Source organism: Chiloscyllium plagiosum, chromosome 39, assembly GCF_004010195.1.
Source record: "Chiloscyllium plagiosum isolate BGI_BamShark_2017 chromosome 39, ASM401019v2, whole genome shotgun sequence".
Lineage (NCBI taxonomy): Eukaryota > Metazoa > Chordata > Chondrichthyes > Orectolobiformes > Hemiscylliidae > Chiloscyllium > Chiloscyllium plagiosum.
In genome coordinates, this window is record NC_057748.1 from 18975842 (window position 1) to 19000267 (window position 24426).

General features: G+C 40.9%; 1 protein-coding gene across 1 annotated transcript; it reads left to right on the top strand.

The window, feature by feature from the left end:
* Window positions 1–6440: 6440 nt before the first annotated feature.
* LOC122542305 (galanin receptor 2b-like) lies at window positions 6441–18030 on the top strand. The gene is made up of 3 exons (XM_043679915.1): window positions 6441–6858; window positions 9032–9424; window positions 16483–18030. The coding sequence occupies exons 2-3, from the start codon at window positions 9078–9080 to the stop codon at window positions 17240–17242; spliced, it is 1107 nt and encodes a 368-aa protein (XP_043535850.1). The 5' UTR covers window positions 6441–6858; window positions 9032–9077; the 3' UTR covers window positions 17243–18030.
* Window positions 18031–24426: the final 6396 nt, after the last annotated feature.

The window sequence follows — 24426 nt, forward strand, 5'->3', positions numbered from 1 at the left end:
AGGTTATGTAGTTCAGTTGCCTTTAAAGGCACAGTTAACAGCAGCACTGTCTAAGATGGAATTTCTATCTCTCCCTCTCACTGTAATCTTTGCATTCCTCTTCATGTACTGAATGACCTATTGAAAACCTTGTAACAACATTTTCCCTGTTGCTGGGCAATTTGAATGCTGCCACCTAGCAACTCTTGCAACTGTCTGTTCCATAAATATTTCCATAGGTTGCTGGCTTGCTTAGTACAAATGAAAATAGTGATTTCATCATACATTTTATTGACAACTATACTGTTGCCATGGGATCCCTATAAAGAATGACAGTTGTAAGTTTCCATCCCACTGAAACCAATTCTCTCCTGGACCAGCTAATACAAAAGGATGGCAAAGGAGATAATAGAGCTCAGACCCACTGCTGAGTTCTTACAAAGACATTCTTTTTTCTCTCAAACTCACTCTTTGTATCACCTATTCCTTCAGTATTACACATCTGATCACTTGCTTTCAACTGGCATCATAAGGTAATATTTGTGTTGGGTTTGTCAACTTTATAAAGCTCTGGTTAGGCCCCATTTGGAGTACTGTGTCCAGTTTTGGTCCCCACACCTCAGGAAGGACATACTGGCACTGGAGCATGTCCAGCGGAGATTCACTCGGATGATCCCTGGAGTGGTAGGTCTAACATATGAGGAACGGCTGAGGATCCTGGGATTGTATTCATTGGACTTTAGAAGATTAAGGGGAGATCTAATAGAAACTTACAAGATAATGCATGGCTTGGAGAGGGTAGACGCTAGGAAATTGTTTCCGTTAGGCGAGGAGACTAGGACCCATGGACACAGTCTTAGAATTAGAGGGGATAAATTCAGAACAGAAATGCGGAGACATTTCTTCAGCCAGAGAGAAGTGGGCCTGTGGAATTCATTGCCACAGAGTGCAGTGGAGGCTGGGACGCTAAATATCTTCAAGGCAGAAATTGATAAATTCTTGATGTCACAAGGAATTAAGGGCTATGGAGAGAATGCGGGTAAGTGGAGTTGAAATGCCCATCAGCCATGATTGAATGGTGGAGTGGACTCGATGGGCCGAATGGCCTTACTTCCGCTCCTATGTCTTATGGTCAAGGTCGAAAGTGAAATAGATGACAGTGTAATAGCCAGTGTAATTGAATAATCTATTCTTTTGTGAGTTTCTTTAGTTATTAATTGAAGTTTCTGCACAATGATTTTCTTGCTCATTATCTTCATATGTCTGCGGCCCTCACTGTAATAGTATGTTTGTAAGAGAGGAGGATGGAACTAAGAAGAGGAGAAAAAAGGGAAAGCGACTTGTGACTGTGATTCTTTTCAGGTTGAAGGTGGAATAGCTGGTTTGCCACTACATCTCAAGTTGACCATTTCCTATAGCAAGAGAACAATGGCCATGGCCATCTCCTCACAGAGCACAAGATTAGAAAGATTGTGCACCATTATCCTGCATCCATGTTGATTTAATTTGGTGTGTACAAGGTGGCAAGGAACACTGAATCAGAAATTCAATAAGATCCGTTTAGTGTGAAGGGTTTCCAAAAATTTGCTCTGACCAAGCTGGGTACCTATGCTTAACCAAGTACCTTTACTCCTTTATTTTTCCCACTTAATGCTAGGAAGGAATGTATTGTTTAACCTTTAACTTTATTTATTTATTTTTCTACATATACAAAGAATAGTGGTAATGCTTTGCTTTTTATGTTGTTTCTCTGTATTCCTACTTGTATGTAAGTTTTGTACCTCGGTACCTTCGTACCTAACATGGTGCCGTGTGTGGCAGCATTGTACTCTTTCACTGTACTCCTGTACTCCTACTGAGGAAAGTGGCAATAAAGCTTCAATCTTAATCTAAAGGGAGGGTTTGGCTGCATTTTTTATTTTAGAGGATGAGGCTGTAAAGAAGACATTTGAAGGAATTTGAAAAAGTAAACAAATCACCAGCAAATTTTTAACAGACTTTTGTTTTTTTAATATTTGTACATTTTATATTGTGTGGCAGATCAATAAGATATGCTCCAAAATATTACCTACGACATAATACATATTAACAGTCTGGACTTGGGTGTTAGGTAAATAATTTTAAACATTGCAAATGAAACAGGGCAGTAAACATTGATAGTAACAGTTTTCAGGAGGATACAGATTGATGAAGACTTTATGTTAATAAAATTGACACAGAAGTATGAAGCAATGAATTATGGACCAATAAGTCGAGACAATACAAAATAAATGGTGCACTTTTAAATGAGGTGCCGGAAGAGTTGAATTTTGAGAACATTTTGTAAGAGTCAGGGCAAGGCAATTGAAAACCCATCCAGGCTTCGAGACAGATTGAGACACAGGCCAGCCAGAGGTAAACAGTTTGGCAAGAAAGAAAAGGGTGAGAGAGATTGTGGGATGAGAAAGACTCTGGCTGATGGAGAGATTCAGGTGTCAGGGGTAAGTAATACTGTTCCTTCTAAGAGATGACCAGTGCTATGGAAAAACATTTTTCAGGTCCAGCAAATCACAAAATCCCTACAGTGAGGAAGCAGGCCATTCAGCCCATCAAGTTCACACTGACCTTCCCCATCAAGTTCACACTGACCCTCTGAAGAGCATCCCACCAAGACCCACTCCATCCCTGTAACCCTGCATTTCCCACAGCTAATACAACCATACTGCACATCCCTGGGCACCTTGGGCAATTTAGCATAGCCAATCCACCTAACTTTGGACTGTGGGAGGAAACCGGAGTACCCAGAGGAAACCCATGCAGTCAAAGGGAGAATATGCACACACCAGACACACAGTCACCCGAGGTTAGAATCAAACTCAAGTCCCTGGTGCTGTGAGGCAGCAGTGCTAACCACTGTGCCAACCCAGCCAACAGCTGTGAAACCTGAATAAAAACCAAAAGAACTGTGGATGCTGTAAGTCAGAACCAAAAATAGAAATTGCTGGAAAAGCTCAGCAGGTCTGGCAGCAACTGTGGAGAGAAATCAACATTTCGGGTCAAGTGCCCCTCAGAATCAGTAGAATCTGCCTTGCAGCTTAAATCTGAATTGTTTTTACAGACTAGTCCCAGATGACCCTCAACCTTCCCTGGCTAAATTGGCATAAGAGTGCTCACAGTGAGTTGGGGTTTGGTTTCCATTTCTAAGAAAAATTCTTCTCATCTCCCCTTACTCATTGTTCTGGGGCATTAAAGACTCCCCATATAGAATACAAAAGAACAAGTCAAATTAAACATTTATAAATCACTGGTTAGACCCTAGCTGGAGTATAATGAAAAATTCTGGGCATCACTGTCTAGAAAGAGTGGAAAAGACATTTACCAGAAAAGTGGCAAGGATATTACTGAAAATAATTATGTTGCCGAAGCTGTTCATCTTGTAACAATCAGGACAAATACAAGACTGCCAAATTTCGAACAATCACAGCTATACATACTATAAGATAAAAGGATGTTGATTGCAAATTGACTTTGATTGGCTGACAAATTGCAATGAGAAAAGCAATAGGGAGCTAACTGTATCCAAGCTCCCAGGTAAATCAACAAAGGGAAAAGGTGGGCATATTCTTTTTTTCCTTTGTGAATTAATTGATGTTGCTTCTAGCAAGCATAAAATGAGACATACTGTGAGCTAAACTGATTATCTTCAATTGTTTTGGTGTATTAATCATGAGATATAGGAGAGGCAGTAGGCCATTCAGCCCAACAAGTCTGTTTTGTCATTCAATGAAATCATGCTGCTCTAATAATCCTCAACTCCACTCTGTAGCCTTTTACACATAACCCTCATTTCCCTTACTGATTAAAAATATGTTCACCTCAGCATTGACCTAGCCTCTGAGAGAAAAAAAAATCCTCCTCATCGCCATCTTGGACGGGCCCCCTTGAGATTATTGCCTTTGGTCTTAGACTTTCCCATAATCTTGTATGTTTCAATAAGTTCACTCTCAATCTTCTAAATTCCAATGAGGCCCAACACACCCAACCTTTCCTCATAAGAAAATCCCTCCGGTGAATATTCCAAATAAGGGGTCCAGAACACATCATGATAATCTAGGTGTTGTCTTGCAAGTGCTTTGTGTAATACTTTTTTTTTAAATCCTGCATTCCTTTTGAAATAAATATGTAGCTATGTTCATGGTTGTTCAGCAAGTGCTGCCTAATCATGGGATCACAACCAACAGTAGATACGTTGGCTCATGTGGCTCTAACCTGGTAATAGCTTGAGTCAATTTCATCATCTTTGGCCATCCCTCACAGATGACTTCTCTTCCACTCTCAAGGTGAGTCCGTAAGTGACTGTACAGACAATGCCACTTCTGAAGGCTCAGTTACACTTGGAGGCAGAAGGTGGTCTTGGGAAGGGGTGGGTGTTGCAGTGCGCCTGCTTGCACTGTTTTCATCTGGCTTCCACTTTTTCTCTCCAGCTCAACGTCTTCTTGGTTGCTGCTACTTCACTTTGGACAGTTATGGGCCAGTGATTCCTATGGCCTTTGGGGTAATGCTGTACTTCACCAGTGAGGCCTTGAGGGTATCACTGAAGTGCTTCCTCTATCCACCTGGGGTTCGCCTGCCCGTTTGAAGCTAGGAGTAGAAAGCCTGCTTGGGGAGTCTCAGGTCGGTCATGCAGATTATGTGCCCAGCCCATTGTAGCCAATCAAGGGTGGTCAGTGCCCAGTGGTCAGGTGAGTTGGTTTACCAAACAACCAGCAGGCTTTTGTCCTGCAGAATTGATTGTTGTAATAATTTGAAATTTGGAATTCCTATGTTAGTCCTGTTGAGCACAAGACTAAAAGCTTCAGCAACATTTCTCTCTTTTCAGCCATATTCAAGTTCTGTTTGTTCCAAAGTTAAGGGAATTCACTTAAGTGAAGATTGAAATTGAAAACAATGAAATTATTTTTAGAACAGAAAAGGTCAAGAGGACATTTAAGTAGAAATTTTGAAATTTGAAATAATTAGGCATTTTGATATGGTAAATAAAGAGTAGCCATTTCAACTGGTAGGAAGGTTGGTAATTAGAAAATACAAATTTAAGGTAATTGGCTAAAGCAGGATAAGGAAAATTGTTTTAACACAGTAAGTTGTTACGATTTAGAATGCAGTATCTGAAAGTAGTTGGCTTTGGTAAAAATTTAGTTCTATGCAGCAAGATTTAATTGCAATATTGATATATGTGAAATGTTCTCTATTGTAGTTTTATTTATTTAGGGGATATGGTCTTTACTAGCTGCGCCAGCATTTAATCTCCATCCCTAGTTGCCTTTGAGAAGATGGTGCTGAGCTGCCTTCTTGAACTATGGCATTCCAAGTGCTATAGATAGACCAATAATGCTGTTAGAGAGGGAGTTCCAGGATTTAAAACCCAGCAACACTGAAGGAATGATCATACATTTCCAAGTCAGGGTGGTGAGTGGCTTGGAAGTGAACTTGCATGTGGTGGTGTACCCATTTGTCTGCTGCCCTTGTCCTCCTAGGTGCTGGTTGAGGGCTTGAAAGATGGTTTTTAAGGAGCCTTGGAGAATTTTTGTAGTGTATCTTATGGATTGTGCACACTGCTGCTACTGGGCTTCAGTGATGGAGGGAGTGACATTTTCAGGATGTGGTGCCAATCCAGTTGGCTGCTTTGTCTCAAATGGGTCCAATTTCTTGAATCTTGTTGAATTTGCACTCATCCACGCAAGTGGAGAGCATTCCTTCACATTCCTTGTGCTTTGCAGATGGTAGATAGGTTTTGGGATATGAGGAGATGTGTTATTCACTACAGGACTAATATCCTTTGACCTGTTCTTGTAATCACAGTATTTATATGAGTAGTCCAGTTCAGTTCCTGATCAATGGTAACTCCCAGGATAAAACAATAATGGGCTATTCAACAATGCTGTGCCATTGAATGCTATGGGTGGATGGTAAGGTTGTCTCTTCTTACAGATGGATATTGCCTGGCATTTTTCTGATGTGAATGGACTTTTACAGCCTAAGCCTATTATCGAAGTGTTACTTCATTAGGACATGAACAGCTTCAGCCTTTAAGGAGTCGCGAATGGTGCTGACACTGTGTAGTCATCAGTAAAGTTCCCTTTCTAACATTATGATGGAGGGAAGGTGATTGCTGAAGCAGCTGAAGGTGTTTATGCCTAGGGCACAACCTTGAGCCTGCAGCAAAGTCTTGGAGCTGCAATGACTGACTCGAACAACCACGACCATCTCCCTTTGTGCTTGCTAAATTTCTATCCAGCAGAGAGTTTTCCTATAATTCCCATTCAAATTAAGACTGTATTAAAGTTAGGAGCTAAACGGCCCTGGCTGTGAGCAGTTGTTGCTAAGAAAGTGCAGCTTAATAATATTGTGGATGACCGCTTTCATTCCATTGCTGATGTTTGAGAGTAAACAGGAGAGGTGGTAATTGACTGGTTTGGATTTGTTCTGCTTTTTATTTGTGTACAGGATTAACCTGTTCAGTTTTACACATTGTCGAGTAACTGCCAGTGAGAGGATACGGGTTGAAATGTGCTGGTGAAGGAGTTAATCCTGATTTGCTTTCTATTTCCTCGGTGCTGTGATTCAGTGCTCCCTCTTTGTAACCAAGCTGAGTGTGAAAAGTGAGTGCATCTCCCTTCAGTGGCCAATATTCAGTCCCACCTCTTCCTCCATTAATATCCTAGAATGCAAATATGACCACTGGACAGAAGAACAGCAAACAGTGTTCAGTGAAGAAGAAGAATGTTGGAAATTGAAGTGAAATACAACATTGATTCTGAAGGGCTTGTTCATGCAGATTCAATACAACTTGCAGAATGTTGACTGACTGAATTGTAATCCACTGAAGGACACCTCCTGAATGTAAGTTAAATAACACAGAGTGCTGTACAGTTGTGATTATTAATTTAAAATTTATAAATATATATTTCCATTTACCAAAGGTTCCACTTTGGATTTTTAATTTGCAATGTAAGACAGGTAAAAATCATATCTGTTTCAATTCTTTTGTGCAATTTTATATACATGATAATATTACACATGTTACAATGCGTTGTTTCATGCCCATATGTGATGGCGTTTTTGTTTAGAACACATCAATTTTTATGTGTTTTTACCTGTATGTATATGCCTGCATGGGGCTAGAAAAGAAAACCAAATGGTTCTGTTTCTGGATATAAAGAGGGAGATGGAAACAGATTAATATAAACAGTCAACAGAAAGCTGATTTAAAATGCATATGTAAAACCAATATAGGTACCTAGGTATACAAACGTACAGGAAGGTGAAACCAGTTGTGAGCCAAACCAATGTAATCCAATAACTAGATGAACATAGGAGCTAAATGTAAATCACATTATTAGATGGAGATAGGATTGTGATGAGATTGAAGATAAAAAAAAACATTCGAGGGATTGAAAAGTAAACCTACTGTTGTTTAGTTGAGCACATCAGTGTTTCCTACTGTAACTTCACATTAAAGATTGGGTGTAGTTACCTTATTATTGTTGTTGCATCTGTTTAAAGAAACATTAAGTCAATTGTTGGAGTCCAGGCTTAAAGGAGAGGGACTCCGGTTTCAGTACTGTGTGAGCATTTGGTGTGAAATTCCAGACAAAGGTGATACAACAAGCCCATATTCCACTCTAGCCCCTCGCCCAATCTAACCTCTAGTCCATTCTAATCCCAGCCCACACTAGCCCCTAGCACACTTTAACCCCTTGCTGACTGTAGTCCCTCGCCGACTCTAGTCCATTGTCAACTCTAGTCCCTCGACCATTCTAGTCCTTCACCCACTTTGCCCCCTAGCCCATTCTAACCCCTAGCCCATTCTAACCCCTAGCCCATTCTAATCAGCTATTCATACATGACCTCGCTTAGACATTCACCATTAACCCAATGATCAGCTCAAGAGCTGAGTGCAGGTCTGGGGGTATAATACATTTTTGACTGACTGTCCTCTGATATTGTAGTGTTACACTAGATTTGCTATACAACTGTTCGTAGTTAATAATGAAATATTGAGCAGTAGGTTTTAGAAATTCATCTCAGTTGATTGGTTATTTGTAATTTCTACTGCTTTTATTATGTGGTTCGACAGTATTTACGTGGCGAGGGATAAGTGCAGAAAGGAGAGGAAAATTGATGTCTACCAAATTCACTAAATGAGAAAAGGTGTTCTTAGTAAATCACAGGGTTTCTCTATCAGACTAATCAACAAAATGTGTTTCAATTAATTTATTAATTAGAACCACTGCTTTTGTGTTAGATGCTTAATGCTGAACATTGTAAAATAGTTCTAGACAAACAGAGCTATAAACTATCTTTAAATAAATTATGGTATTGAAATCATTTTAAGTTTAAAATCCTGTGTAAGTAATAAATGAAAGGCTGCTATTGGAGTGTGTAGGTGCGATTAACAGTATTACCCATCTGTTTCTCTCCTCTCCCTGAGGATGATCCACTCTTCTCAGGTTATCATTTCACTGATGTTGCCTGGTATCCAGCACTTGGCCACAGTGGCCATGTTGGGTGAGTGAGTCTGGGCATTGAGTTCTTGAAGGATATTTGAGTGGGGAAGGCATCCCAATTCAGCTGGGCTTAATCCTCATCCAAAATCCATCCTCTTTATTAGGAGTACATTGCTAATGGCCTAGAGTAGGAATCTCAGTTGCTTTCTCTTCTGCTTAGATTATCGATGCTAGGACCGATTATAGAGCCATCCCAGCTTAAGGCCAGGTTATTGAACATGAACCGAGGCGCTCTTGTGGTGTAGTAGTAGTATCCCTCCCTCTAGCCCAGACTCTGTTCAAGTCCTAACTGCTCCACACGTCATAATATGTCTGATTTTTAAAAATTAAATGTGAATTACAGATGAATCCAGGTCTCCTGTTCTGTACTGCTGAGCACCATCCATAATACTAGATCCTTTAACTCACTCGCTGAGGTATTTGTTAAGAAGAATGGAAGAATGTCGCTGTAAGATTCAGCTAATTGCCATTGTTTGTTTTAATTCTATTGTTACATGTATTTGCAGAATTTCATCAACATTTGCTTGGTAAAGCCATCCACCTGATACCAATATGGCGGATGACTGGAAGGTTTCTGAAAATCCAAATCACCTGCCTGCAAGCATCTTTGTTCCGATCATCTTTTCACTGATATTCCTACTCGGAACTATAGGGAACAGCCTTGTGCTGGCAGTGCTGCTGAGGAATGGCCAGATGAGTTACAACACAACCAATCTCTTTATCTTAAACCTAAGCATAGCCGATCTGTTCTTTATTATCTTCTGTGTTCCTTTTCAAGCCACCATCTATACACTGGACGGGTGGGTCTTTGGCTCAATCCTTTGCAAAGTGGTCCACTTTTTCATCTACCTCACCATGTATGCAAGTAGCTTCACATTGGCTGCTGTGTCAGTCGACAGGTGAGTCTGCTTCCTGTGCTGTTTGTAACATGTATAGAATCATAGAGTCATACAACACCCTTTGGTCCAACCAGTCCATGCTGAACATAATCCCAAACTTAGTTGGTCCCACCTGCCTGCTCCTGGCCCATGTCCCTCCAAAGCTCTCCTATTTGTGTATTTATTCAAATGTTTTTTAAACGTTGTAATTGTACCCACTTCCTCAGCAAGTTCATTCCACACACAAACCACCCTCGGAGTAAAAACATCTGTTCCTCATGTCTTATTTAAAGTCTCTCTCCTCTCACTTTAAAAAATGTGTCCCCTAGTCTTGAAATCCCCCATCCTAGGAAAAAGACAACTGCCATTAACTCTATCTGTACCCCTCATTATTTTATAAACTTCTATAAGGTCTCCTCTCAATCTTTTACACCCCAGTGGAAAAACTCCCAGTCTATCTAGTCTTTCTTTATAACTCAAACCTTCTATTCCCAGCAACATCCTGTTAAATCTCTTCTGAACCCTCTCCAGCTTAATAATGTCCTTCCTATATTATAACTTCTGCATTCACAAAAGAGCTGTACATGAGTTCTCACTTGGTGGTTGTTTCCCAATATCTGCTGTTGTCTGGGCAGAGAAGTTCTTTCAATTTGCTTAGATGTCCAAAATTAGAATGACAGGATAGCTAGAGTGGCTACTACATGGGTCATTAAAGTGAATAGCACCAATGTTTTTAATGAGAGACTGGGTAATCACAAGGAGAAAATTAATGGAAAGACAGATGGGAGTCAGGGGATATGGCGATAGGAAAGAAATGGAGTTGAGTTGGAAGATCTTCCATGGTTGTATTGAATGGTGTTGTGTCAAATTGAAGTGTCAATGGCCTAATCCTGCTCCTATTTCTTATGCTCTTATTATACTGGTGAGGGAGAAGGAAAAAAAGGTGGTAGGAGACTGGAGTGTAAAGGTTGGTGTGGTTCAGTTGGGCCAAATGGCCTGTGGTTTTCTGTAATTCTACAGCAAAGGAGGTAAGTGAACACAAAATGCTAAGAGCAGGAAGAGGTTAAGGCAACAACTCAATCACAGCTACTTGAAGAGTAGGTGGTCCGAATGCAGTGTAAACTCTTCTGTCTTCCCCATGTGAGGCACAAAGCAGGAAACTCTGAAGGAGGAAGGCTAAAAAAGAAGAAAAATAATATTGTGGTTTATACCCTGGATCTTGTTCGAAGTCCAGTTTCAGTGCCATAAAACTGTACTGCCCAATAGGAGGCTGTTCAGTCCATCATTTCTGTTTGAAAGAACAATCTAATTAGCCTTCTTTCTCTCATTTGTTCCCCAACGATCAGCAATTTTCTTCCCTTCAATTTAAAGTTACTGAATCTGCACACACCACTTTAATGACCCATGTAGTAGCCACTCTAGCTATCCTGTCATTCTAATTTTGGACATCTAAGCAAAGAGAATAATATTGACTGTGTGAAAGGAAATGCTCCAACTCGCCTTCTATTTCCTTTGCCGATGACCTGAAATGTTGAGGGGGTGGAGGACTTTGACTTTAAAAATTACCTTGGAACACAGTGCGATTGAGAACAGCAGCTCATCTATTCTCTTCCAACTTGACATAATCTGTGCACAATTGTCACGAAACTGACCTGCAGTGGGAATTATCAGGACTGCCACAAGATGCAAAGTGGCAGCATTTGCAATTCTACAGATTGTCATCGCCACCTTTGTTTGATAATTTCAGAAACAGAGAATGCTTATCACTGACCAATGGATAGTATTAAAATAAAATAATTTCAGCCACCATCTTTGAAATGATGATCACAAGTGGAATAAATTTTACCAACATTACTTGCTCTGGCATATAATTGATTCTCAAATGAGTGGCTTAGAATAGCAATACATTTCACCAAATCGCCATTAAATATTCAATTTTCGAGTTTGATTTAACAGTAAATTGCAATGCTCCTTCACTAGAAATATGTGGCACTTTCAGAGGAGCAGGAGTAGGCTGTTCAGCTTCTCAAGGCTATTCTGCCATTCACCCAGGTCAAGACACCGTTTCCCTGCACTATCGCCATATCCAATGCTGTTTAGCCTGTTCAATAACTGAGCTCCCACAATGCCCCGGGATGTGGAATTCCAAAGATTTACCACCTCTGAGTGAAAAAAATTGCTCCTCATTTTAATCATAAATGACCTCTTTTTTAATACCATGTCCCTGGTTCTAAACTCACCCACCATTTAATTCCATCTGTTCCACATTGTAAAAATTTTGTAAGTTTCAATGAGATCGTTTCTCATCCTTTGAAATTCTTTAGAGCACAGACCCAGATTCCTCAATCTCTTCTCATAAGACAGAGGGGCATAATTTTAAAGTGGAAAGCAGGAATTTTGGAAAGGATTTGAAGAAAACCATTTTCACCCATCGGGTAGGGGTGGGTCCTGAAATGCACTGCCTGGGAAGGTAGTTGAGGTGGAAAATCTCACAAATTTTCAAAAGCCCTTGGATGATCACTTGAGTCAGCAAATTCTTCAATGTTCTGGGCCTAATGCTGGAAACTGAGACTAGTGTAGGTAGAAGTATATCTTTGGTGGTCCTGACTCAATAGGCCAAAGGGCCTTTTCTGTACCTTATGATTCCATGATTCCTTGATAATACCACCATCCCATGGAGTATCAGAGGGTGGCTCTTATACTGCCAGAAGAGGTTGTAGGTGGAGGTACAGTTACAACATTTAAAAGACATTTGGACAGGTACATGAATAGGAAAGGTTTAGAGTGATATGGGAGTTAAGTGGGACTAATTTAGTTTGGGAAATCTCGTTGACATGGATGAGTTGGACTGAAGAGCCTGTTTCTGTGACTCGGTGAGTGTGTTGCACTCTACAATGGCAAGTATTCCTTCCGTAGAAAAGGAGAGTAAAACTGTACACAATATTCTCAATGACTTCTTACCAAAGCTCTATACGATTGCAGCAGGACACCTTTACTGCTTTCATCCAATGTTCTTGTGATGAAGGTCAGCATACTATTGCCTTCCTATTAGATTGCTGTGCCTTCCTGCTAACTTTTGGCCACCCATAAGCAAGGACATCCAGATCACTTTTGACCTCATCACTTTCCAACTTCTTAGCCTTGGGCCTTCTGAGTGATGTGCACAGTACATGGGATATCTGTCTCAGAAACATTTGACTTAACCCTGTCTTTGCTGGTGTTTATTAGATTAGATTAGATTAGATTAGATTACTTACAGTGTGGAAACAGGCCCTTCGGCCCAACAAGTCCACATCGCCCCGCCGAAGCGCAACCCACCCATACATTTACCCCTTACCTAACGCTACGGGCAATTTAGCATGGCCAATTCACCTGACCTGCACATCTTTGGATTGTGGGAGGAAACCGGAGCACCCGGAGGAAACCCACGCAGACACGGGGAGAACGTGCAAACTCCACACAGTCAGTCGCCTGAGGCGGGAACTGAACCCGGGTCTCTGGCGCTGTGAGGCAGCAGTGCTAACCACTGTGCCACCGTGCCGCCCCAATGTTCTGTTCCCTCCTCTACATCTACCATCATGACCCTTCTCCCTCAAATGTTTGACTGTTTCCCTTTAACTGCCTTCATATTATTTATTATAAACATTCCTTGGGGTAGCGGGTTCCATATTCTCATCATTTGGGGTAAAGACGTTATTTTCTATTGGATTTTTAAAATTTTAAAGAGTTCTGTTAGGTCACCTCTCAGCTATTCTTTTTCTCTACATGAGAAAAGATTTCCAGCCTGTCGATCTTTTCCTAATCTGTTTACCCACACATTTCTGGTCATCATCATCAGCTGGCCCCTGTTGATTTGAGGATGTTGACTCAGGATTGAGAGTTTTCTCTATGGTTCCATGCGACTAAATAGGCCCAAAGAGCTTATGCCCGAAATATTGATTCCCCTGCTTCTCGGATGCTGCCTGACTAGCTGTGCTTTTCCAACACCACACTCTTCGACTCAGAATAGGGGAATACTCAACCTGTAGGTCTTCGGTAGTGCGATGTGCTGTATTTGCTATATTTTCTTCATGTCACTGTCATTGCTCTGCCTCATCGGGACTTGAAGCTTGGAGCAGCTTCATTGACAAATTGTTGCCATTTTGGACAATCGATAGTGAGCTCCTCGCAATCATTAACATCAATGTAGTGACCTTTCTAATATTATAAAGGGATATTTGCATTTTAATCTCATTAACTAATAGAGGGGTATCCTATATTGTTTTTGCATATCAATCAGCATCAATTCAACTTTTAAACAGTTTTTGAAGATTGATTTGGCTTAGTTTCATTTCAGTTTTGTCCATCTAAGGCAAATAGAATTGTTAATCAGAGTGTGGTGCTAGAAAAGCACAGCAGGTCAGGCAGCATCCAAGGAGCAGGGAAATTGACATCTCGGGCATAAGCCCTTCAAATAGAATTGTTAGCACTGCTGCCTCACAACACCAGGGATCCGGTTTGTTTCCATCCTTGGGCAACTGCCTGTGTGGATTTTGCACATTCTCCCCATGTCTGCATGGGTTTCCTCTGGGTGCTCTGGCTTCCTCCCACAGTCCAAACATGTGTAGTTTAGGTGGATTGGCCATGGGAAATTACCCATAATGTCCAGGGAAATGCAGGCTAGGTGGGTTAGCCATGGGAAATGCAGGCTTACAGAGATAGGATGGGGGTGTGGGTTTGGGTGGGATGCTCTTTAGATGTTTGGAGTAGACTTGATGGACTGAATGGCCTGCTTCCAGACTGTAGGGATTCTATGATCTTCTATTCTGTGCTGGGTCCCTGGTGCCATAGACCTCAGTGACAATATTGTGTTCACTTCTGGGCACCAGACTTTAGCAAGGAAATCAAGACCTTAGCGATCAAGCAAGATATATTAAAGTGATACCAAGGATGAGGAATTTTAGTTATATGAAGTAATTAAAGTAATTGAGATTGTGTTCCAAAAAGCAGCATTGGTTAAGAAAAGAGTTAGCAGTGGTGCTCAAATGATGAAGGATCTCGACAGAGTGAATAAGGAGAAGCTGTTGCCGCTGGCAGGAGAGTCAATAACCGATGGTGACAAGCTGAAGTAATTGGTTAGAGAACCAAGGAATAAATGTGAATAGATTTTGTAGTATAATGAGAGGGCGATGTATATAATTATGGTGCATTAGCAGGCAGGACAACTGAGGAAAGGACAAAATCATCTTTACTGGTGAGAGGTGTATTACAGAGTACAATGGTGTAAATAAAAGAGTTCGCATGCATCTATTGGTCAGACAACAGTCACTCTTGGATAAGGAGAAATGATTAAAGGCCACATACAAACAAGATCTCTCCAACATGCAAAATGGAACCCTAAGCTCTAAATCTTGTGTCTGCACAAGATAATTTTAAGTTGTAATTTGTTTGACTTGGAATGTGCTGTCTGAAAGCCTGCTGGAAGCAGACAATCAGCATTAGTTAGAAATTATTTATTACAATATGCTACACAGCAGTACCTGATTACAATACTGATCTTTGGGAAATAATCTCCACCAATACTTATGGCTTTTTAAATAGAGAATTCAGGCGAATCTAATCTGTTAATATTTCTTAGCTATAATGTCATGAATGGCACTATCCACAAACACGCAATAATTGTTTTTCACCATTGACACATTAATAAATTGACGAAAGAACCAATGATGAAATGAGAGCTGCTTTTTTCTTAACTCAAGTGTGATTTTGACCTAGAATGCACTGACTGAAAGCTGCCAGAGGCCGATTAAGTTTCTATGAAAAGGAATTAGTTAAATACTTGAAGGGACAACTATTTAAAAGGCTATTAGAAAAGAGATTAATCATATAGCTGTTTTGAAAAGCACACTGCAGCACGCTGAATCTAATGACATCCTGTGCTGCACAAAAACAGAAGTTACTGGAGAAACTCAGCAAGTCTGCCAGCATTTGTGGAGAGAAAGCAGAGCTAATGTTTTGGGACCAGTGACCCTTCTTCAGATTATACAATTAATGGTAGAACAGAGGGACCGAGGGGTTCAGGTACATAATTGTTTGAAGTTTGTATCAAAGGTAGATAGGGTAGTTAAAAAGGCGTTTGGCATGCTTACTTTCATTGCTCAGTCCTTTGAATAAAAGAGTTGGGATGTCATGTTGTGGTTGTACAAGACATTAGTGAGATCTCTTCTGGAATATTGTGTCCAGTTCTGGTCGCTGTTTTGGAAGGATATTGTTAAGCTGGAGAGGGTTCAGAAAAGATGTACCAGAATGTTGGCAGGTATAGAGGTTTGAGTTATAAAGAAAGGTTGGGATATTTTTCACTGAAGCATAGGAAGTTGAGAGGTGACCGTATAGAAGTTTATAAAATAATGAGGGGTATAGATAGAGTTAATGAGAGTTGTCTTTTCCCATGGATGGAGGATTTCAAGACTATGGGGCTGGTTTTTAAGGTGCGTGGAGAGAGATTTTAAAAAGACCTGAGGGGAAAAGTTTTTACACAGCGGGTGGTTTGCCTGTGGAATGATCGTCCTGAGGAAGTGGTGGATTTGGATACAATTACGACATTTAAAAAACATTTAGATAAGTATGCAAGTAGAAAAGGTTTGGAGGGATATGGGCCAGGAGGAGACAGGTGGGACTAGTTTAGTTTGGGATTATGTTTGCCATGGATGGGCTGGACCGAAGGATCTATTTCCATGCAGTATGACTCTATGACTATAATTTATGTGCTACATTAGGGCTGATTTCTGAGCAAAGGGGATTTTCTTACTTCCCTCAATGCTGTTTGACTCCACAGAGGATATGTCTCTTTCTTTCCTGCACCCAGAAGCCAGCCTGACTGACAGACTGGGCTCATTGTCTTGTTCTGGCAAGAGCTGCTGGCCAGGAGTATGGAAGGAGCCTGCAGCATTGGAGGGTCAGGATTGCATTAGTATTGCAGCATTACAGTGGGTTCCAGGATTGGAAATGTTCTTAAACCTTGTAAAGACATCAACTAATTCAGGGACTAAAATGAAAGGCTGATGTATAGATGCAAATCCCTTGTTTCTTTATGTCTGTAGATATCTTGCTATTCGATACCCTTTGAAATCCCGAGATCTCCGCACAGCAAGGAACGCCACAGCTGCCATTGCTGTAATCTGGGCCTTGTCCATCATTCTAGCTGGACCATATTTGAGTTACTACCAGATTGTCCATTATGAGGGAATACCCATTTGCGTGCCAATATGGGAAGACAGAAAGAGAAAAATAATGGACGTTTCCTCGTTTGTTTTTGGCTTTTTAATCCCAGTTGCAATCCTGAGTCTTGCCTACGCCAGAACAATCAAGTATCTGTGGACATCAGTGGATCCCATTGAGACCATCTCAGAGTCCAAGAAAGCAAAGCGGAAGGTGACAAAAATGATCATCATTGTCGCTGTTCTGTTTTGCCTCTGTTGGTTGCCCCATCATGTTGTGATCATGTGCTTCTGGTTTGGTTACTTCCCCTTCAATAAAGCCACCTACGCTTTCCGCCTCATTTCACACTGCCTGTCCTATGCCAATTCCTGCCTCAACCCCATTGTGTACGCTTTGATATCAAAGCATTTTCGCAAGAGGTTCAGGCAGGTCTTCACTTGTCTCCTGAAGAAGCAAACCACCAATAAAGTCCATGTTGTCCACGTGGCCAACACTGTGACCGGCTTTCAGCCGCCGCCAACGGAAACCTCCCAGATAAATGAAGAAAACTGTAAAGTCGGACGCTCAGCTATGGCAGAAAGCAAGATGGGACGGAACAAGCCAAGGGCTGCACTGAGACAGCAGGCTCTGCATTATCCCTAAGGAACTCCTCAATTCTGATTTCAAAGCAGATCTCTAGAATATTGAAACTTTCATCTGGGTGTAGAGCCTGGTGCATTGAGAGAGTTGGTCATTGATAATTAATTTTCAAGGAACCAACTACTTTGATTAAAGCAAGTTGCCATGATGATTGGAAAAAGTATACTGTATATGCCTTTTCAGAAACAGTTACAACCTTGAGTTATCTAAGGAACAGTCTATTAAATTTTCACTCTTAAATAACTGGACATGCGATGGCATTTTATGTACATTGTGCTAATTATGTAAGCACCAAGGTAACGTTACTCTTATGAGCTTCATTGTGACAGCTAGTCACTTTAGTATTTCTACTACTGTCAACTGTCAGAAATACTAGGAATTTCCTAATCCTTCAAACTGCTTCATAAAGCCAAATTCTGTACTTTGTTGTGAGTGTGTTTCCTGTCGAGCAATTCATTGTATTTTTGTGAAATGCCATTTTAAAAATTAATAATATTGGATTGTTTGGATTCAATCTACTGTATTAATGTTTCAACTTTTACTTACCAAATTACTACTCAGTTCTTCTATGGGAAGAACATACAAGCAAACGTTCATTCCTATTTTCCTGTTCTTTAAGAATTTTAACCTGAGTTCATGCCCAGTATGAATTGTTACATAATGTTGCTACCTCCCTACCAAAGTCATGCCTTGGGAAGATTCCTAAACTGTTTTTATACCATTTTCAAGATGGTTTTACAGTACAAAATCTGTAAATAAAGCATTAGACTCATTAAAAATGTAAAACTAAATAAAGCTCTGACTTGAATTGCTGTGTTTTTTGCTTCTGGGTGTGACTTGTGCACAATTCAAGCTGCAGAAGTCTGGGCGATCTCTTTTACTCAACCAACAAGAGATTGACTGATTGTCAGTGTAATTGTGTTCGTTGTGTGCACATTGGTTTCTGTATTACAACATAATTACACCTCAAAAATAATTAATTGGATGTAACACACTTTTGGGTGTCCTGACGTTATGACAGATAAATGCAAGGATTTGTGTATATAGATTTGAGCATCATTGTAGCAACTTTTTGAACAACCTAATCTGCTTAGTTAAAAATCACACAACCCTAGATTATAGTCCAACGATGTGGTGTTGTATGATTTTTGACTTTGTCCACTCCAGTTCAACACTGGCACCCGCCACATCATAATCTGCTTAGGACATTTATTGTCAGAACTACATCCATTACAAAATCTCTGTCCAAGTGGCTGTGTAATATTTTTTCATGGTAAACCACTCTATGTCATAGGGTCATACAGTATGGAAACAGACCCTTTGGTCCAACTCATCCATGCCAACCAAGATTTCCCAAACTAAACAAGTCCAATTTGCCTGCATTTGGCCCATATCCCTCAAAACCTTTTCTATTCGTCAACCTGTCCAAACGTATTTTAAATTTTGTAATTGTACCAGCCTCCACCACTTCCTGTGGCAGTTCATTCCATATATGTGGGAATAGTTGCCCCCTCAGGTGCCTTTTAAATCATTCCCCTCTCACCTTAAACATGCGTTCTAGTTTTGAACTCCCCTATCCTAGGGGAAAGACCTTTACTATTCACCCTTATCTAGCCTTTCATGATTTACAAACCTCTATAAATTTAAAAACCTCCAATGGTCCAGGGAAGAAGTCCCAGCCTATCCAGTCTCTCCCTACAACTCAAACCCTCAGTCCTAGTAACATCCTTGTAAATCTTTTCTCGGTCGTATGCATTTTAGTTGTGATTACAGTAAAGATTTAGTCATATTATATGATAAATTTCATCATTATATTCCAGGAACATGTACACGTGTAATATCTTGCATTTTAAAGGATAGGTTTGTTTGAGTGGGAAGAAAGTATTGTATATTGCAAGATGAATATTTTGTCATACTGCCCTGACTCTTTCTGGAGATGTATAAATAAAGCTAGTTCAATAATGGCTGTCTGAAATTCAGCACTTGTAACCTTATGGAATGAAATGAACAATACCTTCCTGTGTCCTCGTCTACCACCATCTAAATTATAAACTTCAATGTAAAAAAAGTGCTGCTTGTAAAGATTGTTGAAACAATGTTTTTTGAGACAGATATGAATGAGATAGAAGTGTCTACTTCTCACTGTAGAACTTTCCCAATTTGTGCAGGAGCTCAGGGAGGTGAAGAACAAGGACATATGTGTGAGTGACTGCGATGTAGTGGGTTCACCTCGTACCAATAGGTATCAGTAATACTAAATAACATCATAAGACAGGAACAGAACGAGGCCATTCAGTCCATTGTGTCTGCTCCACCATTTGATCATGGCTGGTATGTTTCTCAATCTGATTCTCCCGCTTTCTCTCTATAACTCCTTAATCCTCTTACCAAGCAAGAATCTATCTTCTCTGTCTTAAATACACTCAATGACCTGGCCTCCACAGTGTTCTGCAGCAGTGAGTTCTAAAGAATCTGGCTGAGGAAATTAATTCTCATCTCAGTTCTAAAGGGTCATCCTTCGCTTTGAGGCTGTGCCCTTGGGTCCCAGCCTCTCCCACTAGTGGAAACATCTTCTCCGTGTCCCATCTATCCAGGCATCTCAGTATTCAGTAAGTTTCAATCTGATGTCCCCTCATCCTTCTCAACTCCATTGAGTGCAGACCCAGAGTCCTCAACCATTTCTTGGATAACAAGTCTTTAATCCCTGGAATAAAGTAAACATCCTCTGCACCCCCTCCAACACCAGCATATCTTTACTTAGAGCCCAAAACTACTCACTATATTCCAAATGTGGTCTGACCAGAACCTTATACAGCATCAACAATACATCCCTGCTCTTGTATTCTAGCCCTCCTCTCCAAATGAAAGTTAACATTGCATTTGCTTTCCTAACTGCCAATTGAATCTGCATGTTATCCTCAAGAGAATTCTGAACTAGGATTGTCAAGTCCCTTTGCACTTCAGATTTCCAAAGTCTTTCCCCATTTAGAAAATAGTCTACTATTCTTCCAACTGAAGTGCATCATCGCCTTGCACTTTCTCACACTGTATTCCATTTGCCACTTCTTTGCCCACTCTCTGAGCCTGTCCCAATGCTCCTGCAGTCTCCCCACTTCCTCAACATGACCTGTCCCATCAGATCACATGGAAGTGAAACCTGATGGAGAGGTTTCTAATTGAACCTCTCCTTGGCCATGTCTCTGTAATAGGACCATGAATGAAGATTCATTAATTTGTACTAATATGGTGCTCAGCCCAGTCAGGATATTTATACACGGTGCCAGCAATTTATGAATCCTTTACTAAGGATTGGATCCAATGCTGATGAAGGCAGCAAAGTGAAAAGCCATTGGCCTGGAAGAACACACTTAAGAAAATAGTCAGAGCAATAATCAGAGGAATAGGGCCCACAACAGCTGGTTAGAGGTGTACAGAACAACAGAGAAAGCCCTATCCCTTCCCAAGCCCCCAGACCTCAAAATGTGCCACATATTGGATGGACTGCCATTGCTGCTTCAATTGAAGCTGGACAATCTCCAGACACAAAGAAACTGGGCAAGGAGCAGGTCAGTGCACTGTGCTCAATCTGCAGTAGGGCTGATGTTATCCTCATTCAAGGTAAAACTGCCATAGTCCTAGCAGACCAGAGGGTTGCTGTCTCAGACAGAGATGACTGGGTGGTGGTTTAACCTGAGGGTTAGCACATGACAGGAAAGGGAAGAACTCCTTCATGGAAACCTCAGCTGGTTTGGGAATTGATCCCATTCTGGTGGAACCAGCCAGCATTAGAAACCAGCCATCCAGCCAGCTGAGCTAACCAGCTGAAGGCACTATCCTAAATTCTGTACCTACATCTTCCTTCTCCAAACTGAAGACAGATGAAATACGCATGTAACATCCTACCACTCACAGCTGGTCTCCTTGTTCCTTCATGGGCACTATTCGAACTCCCGACGGCAGCATGGACTCACACCCCTGGCCTCAGTGTGGTCTCGAACTCCCGGACTCAGAGCAGACCCACACCCCCAGCCATGAGGTGAAGCCCTGATTGGAAGGACTGTTATTCTGAACTCTTATTTCTCTATTTTTCTAATTTATTGCTGGTATTTTAATTTCTTTTTTTTTACTTTTTTCCCTAAGAATTTGTACTTAAGACTCTGTACCTAGGAACGTTGTACCTAAAATGGCACCGTAAGTGGCAACTTGTAAACGTTTCACTATACTCATGAGAGTACATGTGATAATAAAGCTAATTCTAATACTCTTTTCCTGGTAATCCTCTGAATATTCCAGGACATTCAGGGTTCTCTGAGCTCGTTGCTCCTACGTTTCACCAGAAAGGTAGCATGTATTCTGCCTTCTGAGCAGCCACCCATTGTTCTGTTGTAGGTCTAACCAGGAGGAGCTGTTCCCAGTATCTTCTGGCCAGATCCTGTAGTATTTTACTAAAATCTGCCTTACCCCAATCCAAACCTTTTATTTTTAAAAAGGCTATCTTCTCCCTTTTCTAAAACAAATTTAAAACATATAGTGTTGCACTTGCTATCACTAAACTGCTTCTCCACTTTTACCTGCAGAATTAGGTCCAGTTTTGTACCTTCCCCAAGGACCTTCTACAATAAGCTTTCCTGAATACATTACAAAAAATCTGCCCACTTTAAATCCTTGATGATATGACAATCCCAGCTAATATTGAGCTAGTTGAAATCCCCTAATACAATTATGTTCCTTTTGTTTTTTTTAAACACACCTCAATGAATTAACAACATATCTGCTCCTCAATTGCCCATTGACTGATTCAATAATACACTCCCAACAGTGTGACTGCCTCTTTTTTATTCCTAAGTCCTACCCACAAAGCCTCATTTGATGACTCCAAGATTTCACCCCCCCCGGCTTATTGCATTAGCTGCCTCCCTAACTAAAGTGACACCACCTCCATTTCTTCTGCACCCTCCCTGTCCTACCTGAAGATTTGGTATCCCGGAATGTTAGTTTGCTAGTCTTGTCCATTCTTCAACTTGAGATAGCAACTCCAGTTCGATGTGTCAATTCATGCCCTTAATTCATCTGTCTTACCTGTAATATTCCTGACGTTAAAGTAAAGGCCATCCAGTCTCACCTTGCTCCCTTGAAGCTCAACATGGCTGAACTCCCTCTCTGCCTTGGTTCCTTTAATAAAGTATGCCATGTCCTTACTGAGCTAATATGGTATCCCCTTCTACAACTGCAAGTTTAAATTCCTCCCAACATTAGCAAACCCTCCTGCGAGAATGTTAGTCCCATTCTGGTTCAAATGCAGACCATCCCTCTTGTACAGGGTCCTACTTCCCAGAAACAGTCCCAAAGATCCAAGAGTCTAAGATCCTACACCCCTCCCGCCCCCGAGATGACTGACATCCAACAACCACAACCATCTTCCCTATGTGCCAGGTGTAACTCTAACCAGCAGAGAGTTATCCCCCCCGATACCCATTGATTCCAGTTTTACTAGGGCTCCTTGAGGTCACACTCAGTAGAATTCTCTCTCGAATGCAGTCTTCTTGACTTCAGCTCCCCCCTCCTTCTTGAATTCAACGTGTTTGTTCATGGCTGCAATGGAGTTAGGAACTGAGGGCCTGTTGGAATCCAAACTGAGTAGCAGTGTACAGGTTAATGCTGTGTAAGTAGCACTCACTGTGGATCACACCTTCAGTCACTTTACTGATGATCAGTATTGTGTACAGTTCTGGGCACTACACTGTTAGCCCAAGCCTGGATATTGTCCCAGTCTTATTGCATTTGAACATGGATTGCTTCAGTCTCTGAGGAGTCGCAAATGGTGCCGAACATTGTGCAATCAAAGCAAAAAAATTGGAGCAAGGCGTTTCTGATGTCGAGTTCCACTGCACTTGATTTCTTGCATAATTATGCTACAAAGCCTATATCACTTAGACCCCTAATAGATTCCACCCAACAGTTTCGCTTCTCTGCCATTTCCTTGTTCTCAATTAGAAAATCTCCAGTCTCCATCTAGAATGAGATGAAATTTGTTAATATGATATGGAGGTCCCAGTGTTAGACTGGGGTGGACAAAGTCAGAAGTCACCCGACACCAGATCGACAAATGATTTTCACTAAGGAAAGGGCAGCACTTTGAAAGCTTGTGATTTCAAATAAATCTGTTGGACTATAACCTAGTGTCATGTAACTTCTGAATTTGAATTGGAATTCTCTCGTTCCACCTGGTTGATCAATATTTGAAGAAGAAGATTGCATACATTTTTTACAAAGCACTGGAGCAATGCAGAAGTCCCTCAGTTTCACAAATGCCACAGAACAAAGAATTGAAATGAAATGGCAAGGTTTGAAGGAAAGAATAAATCAATTACAGCATCATCTCATACTTGAAGATGTGACAGTAGCTCATAGTCTGCCAACTCCGGTACAACACACCTCTGCTCCTGACAAGTACCAGATTAACTCGTGCAACTGGGAACAAAAGAGATTCTGCAGATGTTGGACATTGCTGCAAGCCATTTACCCACAGCAACCGGGAGCGTTTTTTTTCTTCTCAGATAGACATTTTGCTTCATAAATGTTCTTAACTTACAAGACGACTTTTATTTTTCTAGAAATGGGCAAATATACTGCTTTAAAACAAGGAGCTGTGGAAGATGAGGTTGCATTTTCTTAAAATCAAGTTTCAAATGTCTGTGTTAGGCTGTGAATACTTCTGAATTTTCAGAACTCAAAATCCAAATGCTTCATGAAAATTTGAAATCTATCCTCAGAGGTGACAGGTCATTGCTGAGCTCATTATACAATCTGCACCACTTTGGATGGAGATAACGCCTTAAAGTCAAACCTATGGATCATTTGCAGCAATAACTGGATGTCATTGCATTGAGTCCATTTGGAGAGATGGTTGGACACATTGACATTTAACCCTATCAGCTGACGTGGATTCCAGAGCCAAGGCCTATGTTCTGGGAATAAAAATAATGAGCTGTGGATGCTGAAGGTCTGAAACAAAAGCTGAATTTGCTGGAGTAACCCAACAGGTCTGGTAGCACAAATACTCAATGGACCCAAAACATTAACTCTGTTTCTCTCCTCACATGCTGCCAGACCTGCAGAGTTTAGCCTGCAATTTCTGTTTTCGTTTGTGTTCTGGAGTTTTGGCTTCAAATCGCACAATGACAGAT

Bases quoted from the DNA above. Each gene is read 5' to 3' on its own strand.
- LOC122542305 (XM_043679915.1), top strand. From the start codon at position 9,078: ATGGCGGATGACTGGAAGGTTTCTGAAAATCCAAATCACCTGCCTGCA. The intron at 9,425-16,482 runs GTGAGTCTGCTT...TTATGTCTGTAG, and splicing joins GCTGCTGTGTCAGTCGACAG to ATATCTTGCTATTCGATACC.